The following is a 13,124-nucleotide window of genomic DNA, read 5'->3' as shown; positions in this document are numbered from 1 at the left end:
TATTGAAGATGAGTGTTCCTGAGTAGTGGACCCCTTTTTGAACTGAAGTAAGTGCTTCTTTAAGTCCTTGTGCAGATCATTTTTGTTCCTGGTATGAACTGAGGTGTTTGTTGGAAAAAGAGATATATTATTTAGGACAAATTTTATTAAGGAGTAAATATACTGAGAGGCAGTAGTTAGTATACCCAGTTCTTTGAAGAGGTTTCTACAGGACGTCCGTCAATTTACTCCACAAATAATACGTATTACACGCTTTTGGATTCTGAAAACTTTTGTTTGACTTGAAGAGTTGCCTCAAAATATTATACCATATGACATTAAGAAATGAAAGTAGGCAAAGTATGCAAGCTTTTTCATTTTTATGTCGCCTATGTCTGCTAATACTCGAATTGCAAATATAGATTTGTTAAGGCGTTTCTGCAGTTCTGTGGTGTGCTCCTCCCCACTGAATTTATTATCAAGTTTTCCGAAATTCCTTCACCAGCGAAGACGAATGGAATATTCCAGAATTTGAAACACGAACATCTGCTAGCGTGAGTCTCTTAGAAGTAGATACCTTAGGGGTTGCGAAGCAACTCAAATCGCTTGATACGGGCAAGTCTTCAGGTCCAGATTGTATACCGATTAGGTTCCTTTCAGATTACGCTGATACTATAGCTCCCTACTTAGCACTCATATACAACCGCTCGCTCACCGATAGATCTGTACCTACAGATTGGAAAATTGCGCAGGTCGCACCAGTGTTCAAGAAGGGTAGTAGGAGTAATCCATTTAACTACAGACCTATATCATTGACCTCGGTTTGCAGTAGGGTTTTGGAGCATATACTGTATTCAAACATTATGAATCACCTCGAAGAGAACGATCTATTGACACGTAATCAGCATGGCTTCAGAAAACATCGCTCTTGTGCAACGCAGCTAGCTCTTTATTCGCACGAAGTAATGGCCGCTACCGACAGGGGATCTCAAGTTGATTCCGTATTTCTAGATTTCCGGAAAGCTTTTGACACCGTTCCTCACAAGCGACTTCTAATCAAGCTGCGGAGCTATGGGGTATCGTCTCAGTTGTGCGACTGGATTCTTGATTTCCTGTCAGGAAGGTCGCAGTTCGTAGTAATAGATGGCAAATCATCGAGTAAAACTGAAGTGATATCAGGTGTTCCTCAGGGAAGCGTCCTGAGACCTCTGCTGTTCCTGATCTATATAAATGACCTGGGTGTCAATCTGAGCAGTTCTCTTAGATTGTTCGCAGATGATGCTGTAATTTACCATCTAGTAAGGTCATCCGAAGACCAGTATCAGTTGCAAAGCGATTTAGAAAAGATTGCTGTATGGTGTGTCAGGTTGCAGTTGACGCTAAATAACGAAAAGTGTGAGATGATCCACATGAGTTCCAAAAGAAATCCGTTGGAATTCGATTACTCGATAAATAGTACAATTCTCAAGGCTGTCAGTTCAACTAAGTACCTGGGTGTTAAAATTACGAACAACTTCAGTTGGAAGGACCACATAGATAATATTGTCGGGAAGGCGAGCCAAAGGTTGCGTTTCATTGGCAGGACACTTAGAAGATGCAACAAGTCCACTAAAGAGACAGCTTACACTACACTCGTTCGTCCTCTGTTAGAATATTGCTGCGCGGTGTGGGATCCTTACCAGGTGGGATTGACGGAGGACATCGAAAAGGTGCAAAGAAGGGCAGCTCGTTTTGTATTATCACGTTATAGGGGAGAGAGTGTGGCAGATATGATACACGAGTTGGGATGTAAGTCATTACAGCATAGACGTTTTTCGTCGCGGCGAGACCTTTTTACGAAATTTCAGTCACCAACTTTCTCTTCCGAATGCGAAAATATTTTGTTGAGCCCAACATACATAGGTAGGAATGATCATCAAAATAAAATAAGAGAAATCAGAGCTCGAACAGAAAGGTTTAGGTGTTCGTTTTTCCCGCTCGCTGTTCGGGAGTGGAATAGTAGAGAGATAGTATGATTGGGTTCGATGAACCCTCTGCCAAGCACTTAAATGTGAATTGCAGAGTAGTCATGTAGATGTAGATGTAGATGTAGAAGTTCAGAAGTGCAGGGGGTGGGAGGCCCTCCCCTCCTTGACCGTGGCACGTAGCAGGATGTAGTGATTCCTGGGGAGGCAAGGAAGTCCCGATGACGCTGTCAGCGAAATCGACATGAGCGATTGTCTGAGCTGTAATATGACACCATTGATAAAAACTGCTGACAGACAATGAGTCAGGGTTTTTGGCCAGAACATACAATGCCACACTACTGATCAGTAATTCCTATCGCAAAATTGGAGATACCGCACGCTGCTGATCTGAAACTCTGCTTTCGTCTCAACAAATCTGTAGCTAAGGTCTATGCAATGCTACAGGAGGCATGTGAAGAGTCCGTTCTTCTCTACAGCAGAGCTCGAAGATAATTTAAACGGTTTAAAGAGGGGAGACAATCAGTTTCAAAGGAACGGGCACCAGGCCCTCGAGACACTTCTCTTACGAAAGGAGACATTAACCTCGCTGCTGTTATTGTGAAAGAGGATAGACAAATAACCTTTCGTACACAGTCCGAAATGTTGAAAATGTAACTGGATGCCACCCACTAGTTTGTGAAGGAAAATCTGCACACGAGACGTGTTTGTGCGTGGTGGGTTTCCAAGACTCCTCATTCTTATACACAAGGATATTTGCGTGCAGTCTGCCACCTTTGACTAGTGAAAAATCGGGACGCTGCCACATTTGTAAATTCAGAAGTCGGGCTACAGCTACCTATGGCAAGTCGAAAGCAGACACACTGCAAACAAATGTTTAAAACCTAACAGTGTTTACCCTATACATTGGTGAAAATCAATAGGACTGGGGCTAGAACTTAAAGACGTAGTCCCTTTAGGAGTTTCTTCTTATGAAGAACATCCTGACAGAACGGTGTGCACCTCATATTATTGTTTATTTTAACAAGAAGTTTACATTACAGAGAAGTAAATTGCGCAATATCGTATACAAAAAAGTGAAACTGCAAAAATAAATGAAAAACTTCGGGACTTGAGAGTGTCCCGTCATACTCATGTAGGGGCAGAGGACAATTTTGGCAATGAAGGAACGATCCCGACAAAATGGCATGGCAACCGTAAGCCCGCAAGTAGTTGAAGCTGATGTTAGGGATCTATGACGAGTTTCTCTAAGAGACCATCACTGCTGGTGAAACTTGGCTTCATCATTTTGAATCTGAGAGAAAACAGTAAAGCCCTGTGTGGAAATCTCCTTCATCACCTACCAACCAAAGAGCAAATGTGGTTCTTCCTGCTGGGAAACCTATAGTCATCTCATTTTTGGTTATTCTTGGAATCGTTTGAAAACATGTACTACCTGCGGACGTATCAATAACTCAACAATACTACAGGGATGTCCTGAAAACAAGCCCACATCAGACGCAAAAGACGACATATGCGTGCAACTGCCTGGATGCTGCAGCACGATAATGTATGGTCGCATATAGAAAATTTTGTCAGTGAATATCTTCCAAAAATAAACGTGGAGTGTATCCCTTGCCCTCTCTACAGTCCGGATTTAGCTCCATGTGCCTCTTTTTTCCCTAACCTGAATAAAAACCTTAGCGGGAGGCATTTTCGTTATCAGTAGTGGAGGATGAGCAGGCGATGCTGAAGGATCTTCCAAGAATTGTTTTTCAGCATGTCTTTTCAGATGCAGAAAGCATGAGAAAAGTGCATCACATCCAAAGGCGACTCAGGGTAAATTGAACTTCAGCAAACAACAAACAACTCTAGTGATGATTTATTAACGACCGGTTTTGCTGCGTTAAAACAGCATCATCGAGTTGTTGGTGGTGCCGCACAGGTAAGGACACGCAAACGACCCTAAAGCACGTTATTTTGACAAGGACCATCAAAATTCTGAGAATGAATAAAGTTTTTTTAAAAAAAATACGATCGTTCTTTACTGAGCAGCCTTCGAACAACAATTCTGGTAATCTGAAGACCAGCATATTTTACTTTTTCCGCACGTTTGGACTCTGTCTGTTTTGTCATCAGTGGTTTGATGCGGCATGCCAGTGAAGATAGAAATTAATCCCTGATGCCCTAAGACATTTCCCACTATCCCGTTTCTCTTCTAGATACAGTTTTCCACATTGTCCAATCCTCGTCAACACTGCAGAATACTTCCTCATTTCTTATGCCGATCTACTGAGTTTTCAGGACCCTTCTGTTTCACAACATCTGAAATGTTTCTGTTTCTGATTCTCCAGTTTTCCCACAATGCATGATTCACTTTCATACAGTGCTGTGATCCAAGATGTAGAGGAGACCGTTGTAGCGTTTTACATATTTAAATGCTGTGTTATACAGGGTGTCTCACCTAACTTTGCCACTTCAAATATCTCTGGGACAACAATAGATACTCAAAAACGGTTTTCACCAGTATCAAGGTGTGGCAGGGGCTTCGGAAACCAAATATTATGCGAAATTTTAAAACGTAAACAAATACTATTTTCAAAACAATTTTTATACGGACACCCCCTATTACTTCGTATGCAATAAATAGCACGAAGAATCACAAAAATAATGGCGTTGATTGCACAGCATTACGTCAATTACATCCCGAGAAATTGAGAAGCGAAGTTGATGCTTGAAATAAATGAAGTGCACAGCTGGCGCACGTCCTGAGACTCAAGCGTGCACCTCACGCTGCCAGTAATTGTAATGTGATTGACGTACTATGTTAGTGGAGTGTTAATATATGGTGTGGTATTGTATGACAATACATCATTGGCCCATATTTCATTGATGGCACTCCTAAAGGGAGATAGTTTAGCCCCTTCTCGAGCTCTATCTTACTTGCACCGGTCCTCCAATTATAATGTGTCAAATAATGCTGTGTCAGAATGATGGATGTCCTGCGCACATGTTTATTGTTTGCTAAATGACAACTAGAGGTACAATTAGTGGTAACACACTTGGTTTCACATTTCTTAGCCTCGTAAATTCCGAAATATGGGGCTTGTAAAAGATAGCAAAGGCGTCACAGTCTCTGACGTAATGCATCGCATGTATTACTGTGCTCAGAACAGGGGTTGCCTGCACTGGCGCCTGTATCTTACTGTAAACATACCTTCAGTGTACAAGTGTCTCCTAATCTGGTCCGCTGAACTGCTCTCATACTGTAATGTAATTCACATACGTTGCCACATTAAAACCTGTTTTCTTGTGGGTTGTTACATTTGCCGTCATCTAGTCGATATGCCGGCCTTCAGTAATGAAGAAAAACTAGATATTATTTTAATTGTGGCGAATGTCACAGAAATGCAACCGCAGCTGTGACAATGTATGCTGAACGCTACCCAGATCGGCGGTGTCCGTCCCGTCGAACCATTGGCTACATCTACAACACACTCACGGAAACAGGAAGCTGGGCTCCCACAACACGTCGACGTACAATGCCAGCGACTGCAAATGGAAACGAAATTGCTGTTCCGGCTGCTGTAGCGCACAGTACTCAGGTGGGTGTACGAGAAATTTCACGAGGTGTAGGAATAAGCCACAGGAGTATGTGCAGAAACTTGCAACGGCATCGGTTTCATCCGATCCATATCTCACTGCACCAAGAACTGTACGGGAATGACTTTGAATCCCGCATTGCATTCTGTCGTTTTGCACTTCAGCAGTTGCAAGGTAATCCAGTATCCCTAAGCTTCATTTACAAATCAGGGTAACGTGAATCTGAGGAACATGCACTACTGGTCCGTGAAAATCCCCATTAGATTCGCCAAGCTGCTCATCAACGACAGTGGAGTGTCAATGCTTGGTGCGGTATCATTGCTAACTGTATTGTAGGTTCCTATTTTTATCGTGGAACATTGAATGGACAGTGATATGCGTCATTTCTGCAACACACACTAGCGCTCCTCATGGAGCATCTAGGATTGGAAACTCGTCTATCATTGTGGTTCCAACATGTTGGATGACCCGCACACAATGCAAAAGTTGTCAGATGGTGGCCCATTTCCAAATAGGTGGATGGGGAGGGGAGGTACTGTGCGATGGCCAGCTCCGTCCCCCGACTTGACGCCATTAGAATTCTTTCTCTGGGACGCAGTGAGAGACAGAGTGTATCAAGAACCTCAAAGACAGTAGAGGATAAGCAACATCGTATTACCGCGTCGTGTGTGGCAATATCTGTAGAAACTATATATAAAAATTTATATTTTCTGTGCTGGATGTAATGCACAATAATACAGTTTCTGTGGATGACAGGGCACTAGTAAATGTGTTTATCAAAGTATTCGTTTTCTCTAATGGTAGCTCCAGTTGTCATTTCGATGGAATAAATATACATTTACAATTTAAAAAACGTAACTTTACATTGGACGTGTTACTTGTTTATTTTTGTGGATTGTGCATACCTTCCCATTGTGTGAGCCCCTGACAAAGGCAGCGTGAGGTGCATGCTTGAGTCTCAGGTCATCCGCTAACTGTGTACTTCAATTATTTAAAGCATCAACTTGGCTTCTCAGTTTCTCGGGATGTAATTGACGCATTGCGATGCAACCAACGCCATTATTTTTGCGATTTTTCATGCCACTGATTGCATACGAAATAATAAGGGTGCCCATTTAAAAATACAGGAGTTTGTGTTGAAAAGAGTACTTTTTTACGTTTTAAAATTTCACATAGTATTTGGTTTCCTAAGTCCCTGCCACACGTCCACTATGGTGAAAACTGTTTTGCAATATATATTATTGTTCCAGAGATATTTGAGGTGACAGAGTTAGGTGGGACACCCTATATATTAAAGCTATACGCCGGATATCGAAAATTCTTCAGTTACATAGTTTTATCGTGTTTAAAATTCTGTATATATGATGGAGGATCGTAACGCAACGCACAAAATTTTTTTCCCCCCTGGTACTGCAGATGGAGTGTTCGAATTTCACGACGAACTGTTACTGTCATCAATCAGCGAGGTGTAGTTCGATATTAGTGGGCCAAAGGGTACAACCTGAGTGAAATTCGCAGGGACAGGTGTGGCATGTACGGGGACGACTGTATAGCTTTTATCAATGTTCCCAGGGGGAGTGCATTCTTCCAAGAAGGGGAGTGTGAATTGAAAAAGGTACCACAATGGGATACATATATTGAGAACTTTGGTGACTAAGTAGAAAAGTAGGTAAATGATCTAAGTTCATTTGTGATTTTTTTTGTTCAGTAATCTATTACACTTTCTGGTAATACAATAATTGTGCGTTACTTTCTGACCTTTCCCCATATTTAGTTACGTGTCGTATGGACGGTTAAGCCATACTTAGTCAGTCGTGCACCATGTTCTACCTTGAAACGAAAGTTTTCTGTCATGGAACACGAACATTTGGAAATGAACTTTTTTTTAAGTCTTATTAGTTTCACCTCTCTTCAAAATGGATGGGGATTCGAACGCGGGTCTTCTCCATACTAGCAGAGCAAGAGACCCAGTCTGCCACAAATTTTCAACTTTCCCCATTAATTTCAATCAATGTCCGCTTGCAGTCAATGTCTATCACTCCTTTGCTCGGAATTCATAACGGTTGCATCACTTTACGTTGTCGAACACTTTTTCTAACTCTCCAAGTCCTATGTAGATGTCTTGGTTTCTCTTAATTTTCCCTTCGATCATCAAGCGCAACGTCAGGACTGACTCACAGGCGCCTTTACCTATTTAAATCACAAATGATTATCTAATAGATCATCAGTTCTCTTTTCCATTCATCTACATACCATTCTTACAAGCGATGCCGAAGCAAACACTGTTAAGCTTGTTGTAATACGGTTTTCTCACTTACGTGGCCTGCTATCTTCGCGATCGTGTGGATGAAATTTTTTCTACGCACCAACTTGAATAGTCGTTTAGCTGCCACTTCCTATCTGTGATTTTACAAATTCCTATGGAGTGCCATAACAGTCCTATAGCATAAAACAATTTTCAAGTAATAGAAAATAAAGAAAATGCTCTAGTTGACCGTCATACCGGCAATTCGAGCTGCGTGTCGGAAGTATTGGCCTAGCACGGGCTTTTCACCGGAAGGCGCTGGTAGACATCCTCTGATACAGAGAGCGAGCTACGAAGGAGACACATATGTACATAAAGCAGAGCCCCCTCTTGTGTGGTAAGAAAGGTCTCAGTTATGCCAAACCTGAAGAGCCGCTAAAAGAATTTGTAATGTGATAGATGGCAACTGTCAGTATTCCGTATCGAGGTGAAAGGTGCAAATTTCGCCAGTGCTAATGTAGACTGACAAAAACAGAGAGAGATTAATTTTTCGATATTTGAGTGTTAAGACAACATTCAGACTGTGACTGAAATTCATTAGGGATGTTTCAGATTCGTCAGCCCTGTTGCAAGATGTACCTCTTTAGATCTGTTTCTGTTCCACATTCACATCAGTAATAGGTTTCGCTCAGATTGAGAGATGAGACAGTTGATATAACAGATATTGTAACCGTACGAGGGCCCGTGAGGTGTCTCGTATCTTCCACGATCGTCCTCGCGCGCCGCTGGAAGAGGCCGTTTGGTGGACGGAGTATGTTGTGAAGCACCGCGGAGCGACTGCCCTGCGCTCTGCCGGCCAGACCTGTGCTGGTACCAGATAATGCTGCTAGATGTCGCCGCTGCCTAGCTGGCCGCGTTCTGCCTACTGTTCCTGGCAGTCTCGGCTGGATTCAAAGCAATGTTCACAAAACGTGTAGTAGGTGACGTGAAAAAGAACGAGTAACGGCAGCAGCAGTGTTGTATTTGTAATTTATACGACAAAACCTTTTACAGGATTTTATACTCGGCCTTGAACCCAAATGTTTCAGCAGCCTGAACGTAAATTGCCGACACAAATTCCGTAAATGTAGTTCCAGAAATATGAGGACCTCCGTCGGAAACTTCGTCACCCTTGTCATGGAGATTAAGACATGTTGAGATATCCAACCTTATCCACAATGGATTTCTGGAAGAAACTCTTTGCCTATAGTAAATGAAGTTATTGTTAGCAATGTACAGCAATGGAAAGCAAATGTTGGATGTTGAGGGAGCCTTTGTTAATGTCTAAAGACATTTTTAAATGAACTTTTTTCGCATGTTCATGCAGTTGTTTTAGATTGTTCATTGTTCTATGTTTTTAGGGTGCTTTGATGTTAATATAATGGAAACTTTCGAGACAGTCAGGACTCTGGTTAGCAATATTGGACAAAGAATGAGCACAGATATTTTGGCAGTTAACTTGTTCCTGAACCAGAAAACACATTGGTGTTAATTTTATGGAATTTTTTGTGTCATTGAAAACATATTTAGTCAAAAATTTCAAATCTGAAGATTTAAATATCTATGAGAAATAATTGACTCAGGTCAGATAGATAAAGGAGATAAAGATCGTGGGATGAATTTTGTAATGTAAAGGATATTTTGAAGCAAGGGATATCCGTGGAAGGCAATGCAAACAAAGTTTTATGGTCTCTGTATCCTGAGAGCCAAAAACGTTCAGGTTCTTAATTTGCTCAAAGTAGTTAGGTTTGTATTAAACATTCCTGTTTCAAATGACGTGGCACACCTTTTTCTTACCTAATGAATGCAAATGGTCAAAAGTGTGCAACAGATGTCGCAGCGAGTTCGCAGAAGCGGAACTGTAAGTGGCAGTGAATTTTAGCTGTAGAGAATTCTTTATATATCTTTATAGTCGAAGCAGTCTTTGCAAAAAGAAGGAAAGTCTGTAAACAAATTAAAGACAATAATGTAAAATAAAACATGCATGCACGTTTTAAATATATTTCTACTGTTCTTTTAGAAAACATTATTTGAAGTATTTATTTTGTAGTCTTCCTCCTCGATCCCTTACATTCTAAGTAAGAAGTTGGCAACCCTTAAGAGAGCAGTAACTACTGAATTAAAACATGAATTGTAAATTGTGTTGGTTGAGGTATCTCAACTGCCCAACTCCCCCCTCCATCATCCCCTACCTCTACCCCAAATCCTCTCCCTGCCTCCTCCACAGCTATCCGCCACTCTATTCTTCCATTTATCTAATTACTACCGTGTTACCTGAAGAGACCAGGAGTTCAGCCAAATGGAGGAGTGACATGCAATGGAACAGCAAAACATTGTATAGTCTCCATTTCAGCATTAGTCTTCAAGGAAACTGTAGGAAAGAGTTAATCTCGCAAGAACCTTGCTAGCTTCCTACTTTCAACTGCAATCAAGACTTTCATAAAAATGGCAAAAGTAATGTTCATCAGAACACGAGGGGGAGTTGTGGTCTAAATAACAATCGATTTATTCATTCATAACATCACTAGACAAAAAACCACAAAAAATAGCTAAAGAAATGACACACAAACACTTTTTGTATTGGTCAAAGGCTTTCATGATATACGGTCTATGGTGAACAAAGTGATCAGCTGCAGATCAACATACGACAATAACCAGGAATAATCACTTTACCTTTCTTTATACATGTGAATCCTTGGTATGGCCTAAAAACTACGCTACAATCAAGCAGCCATACTCTACCATTCCATAAAGAAATATATGGTTCCAAAGAACAGGGTGCTGAGAAGCATACGTTGGAGCCCTACGCCATAGCAGCGAATACTTTACCCTCCTGCTGGTCAGGACAGGACACTACGATGCTCTCGGCCACTGGAGTCACGGATGGCAGCAGTCTGTAATTAATGGTGTGCGCCTAAAAAGTGAAAGTATGCGGTCTCGCATTCGGCTAATTCAGAACGCAGGTACTTCCCTATGAGCCTCTGAAACCCCAGTCGATTCCAGCATGCAGGTGGACCCATTTGCTGGTCTGCCAAACCTATTTGGCTCCGTGCCACAACCATGCGTAACGGAATATGTCAAATTTTTAGACAGCTGACTCAAAATAAATAAGTACACCCATGCATCACTTGTTGTGTGCGTTACGCTAGAAGCAGAACCTCTGATGGTTCATATGGTGACTGGCACAGGTTCTAAGTGGCACACTAGCAAAGGACACAAGTCTCACCTTTTAGGTAAAGACCTGCAGTTCTTTACTAGCGAAGCGCCAGTACAAGAGAGTACTCTCAGCTTTCCTCATCAGCACATTTACATCTTAGACTACTCCCACATTAGCCCAAGCCAACCACGAGCTGGAGTGCGGCACTCAAAGCTGGGAGACCGCCCCTTGCCCTGCATACACAGAATTGACCAATCAGTAATGTTAAATAATTAATTGGAAGACAAGGAAAAAAGATTCAGCTTCACGGCCTCTTTACCACGCATTTTTTAAATATTTCTGGCTTAGTCAGCCATCACATTAGGCTCCAAGAAGCTGTTCCCAGAGCAGTGGAGACGTAAGAAGTATATAGATGACGAAATGTGGTGTGAGGCACCTGTGACAGATGTTAGATTCGGTACCATTCCCTTAAGAAAGACCACCTGCATAATGTTACTGCTCTGTGATTGGCTGCTGTGTTCGGAGCAAGGGAGCCAAAACGTTAAAGCATAGTTATTATTATTAGTTAAACTACTCATTGGAATGACTCCACTTGTTAATATAAATATCTCTCAACAGCTGACTATCAATAAGTCATTTTAGAATTATTAAAAACAATTTAAATGAAAAACAAAAGACTGATGAAATTGCAGACGAAACACTTCCGAAGCGTTCGAGTCACGCCTTTTCTGGTATTGCGCGCAGTGTTTCGGGCTGTTAGTCACTCTGGATTAGGCAGTCGAGAAGAGCAGACATGTTGTCTGTCGCAGGATGTGTTTGCCAGTATTCAGTATTAAAAGATGCATTCCGGTAGTCATAAGGCACAGACACGTGCCACAAATAGTGTACAGATAAATTTTTGTAAACATTGTGTTTGATCATGTACTTTGCTGTATCAGAAGGTGTTGTATTAAGATCATGCAGTCTTCTCGTGTGGCTATATTAAAATACGCGAGTGGCAACCCCAAGAAGTGATACATTATTTCAGAACAGAACCTCGCTAAAAGTCAGTTTCAGCCTCATGATAAAGAACCTACGACCTGTTTTCTGCACTTGGGGCATCAACCTGAAGACAGTAGGTTAGTGAACTATAACAGAACTTTCGTATTCCACGCAGTGCAGTGCAAACATCTGGGCGCCTCACGTGTACTGCATGCACAGAACAAATGTGCTCAGTGACACGTCATCTGCAGTGATGCAGAGGAGGTAAAAGAGGATGATCGTTATTAACACCAACAATCAGTTCATTCTTGCTTTCTTGCCGTAATTTACGCCGTATCTTTTGCTTATAGCGTGACCTGGATGGAACCACAGCCCTCCATAAGAAGATCGTTATCTCCCCTGTCGGGTCCATTTCGAACTTTCCAAACCTCGGCCATACACTCCCTAAAAGCCTCGTGCCTTCACAAATATGTTTTGTAGCAGAGTCTGGATGCTGGGCTCCACTGACCTGTCCCACGGAAACACACAGTCGTCTCATCGGCTTCCTGCCTAACAAGAGCCAATCCTCTGCTTCATTGCCGGTCATCAGTGCTCTGCCCATAGCAGCAACGACTCCTTGGCGCTAGTCAGCCTACCTGGACGCTGCCGCCGACCGACCGGCGCCGTACACTATACTGCGGTCGTTTAAATCGGCACCCTCTTCCTTTGAACGCAGGTAAAGCTTACCGCTATTCCTTCACTAGAGCACACAGGCAAGAGCGCTTATCAACTGCTGACCATTTCATCATATGAATGAAGTCAGATGGTATCCAGGTAGAGCAACCAAGTAATAACGATCAACTTCCCCAAGATCATTGCACAGTGAACCGTGCATTTACTTTCGAAATCCTTTACTTAAGAATGTACTTCATTTACTAGCGATTAGTTATTTACATTTACACATTTAATGACACTATGTAAGCGTGGAAGAAGTTGCCAGTGGGTAACTGATGAAAACAAATGTAATTTCTTTCAACAAATGGAAATATATATTTTTTGCAAAGTCTACGCAGTTTGCACCTTCCATTTGTTTTTCCTTTTGTCCTGATTACTGAACGAGGGAGGGTGGATCGAAATTCTGCATGCTCTGCTCTCTCATGGCCGGATGAGTGACAACTAACTGGCCTGCTTCTTTACC

At 42.0% G+C, this 13,124-nt stretch overlaps 1 protein-coding gene across 1 annotated transcript in view; it reads left to right on the top strand.

Annotated features, from left to right (window-relative positions):
• LOC126285197 (UDP-glucosyltransferase 2-like) overlaps positions 1–8,651 on the top strand; it is a 69,190-nt gene extending 60,539 nt beyond the window's left edge. The window contains exon 5 of the mRNA XM_049984503.1: positions 8,510–8,651. Coding sequence (XP_049840460.1) covers positions 8,510–8,651 — 142 coding nt within the window. The remainder of the gene's footprint in view (positions 1–8,509) is intronic.
• The last annotated feature ends 4,473 nt before the right edge of the window (positions 8,652–13,124 follow it).

The sequence above is a fragment of the Schistocerca gregaria genome, chromosome 8 (assembly GCF_023897955.1).
Source record: "Schistocerca gregaria isolate iqSchGreg1 chromosome 8, iqSchGreg1.2, whole genome shotgun sequence".
Taxonomy (NCBI): domain Eukaryota; kingdom Metazoa; phylum Arthropoda; class Insecta; order Orthoptera; family Acrididae; genus Schistocerca; species Schistocerca gregaria.
Note: the sequence above shows the minus strand (reverse complement) of the source record. Positions and strands in the feature narration are given on the sequence as shown.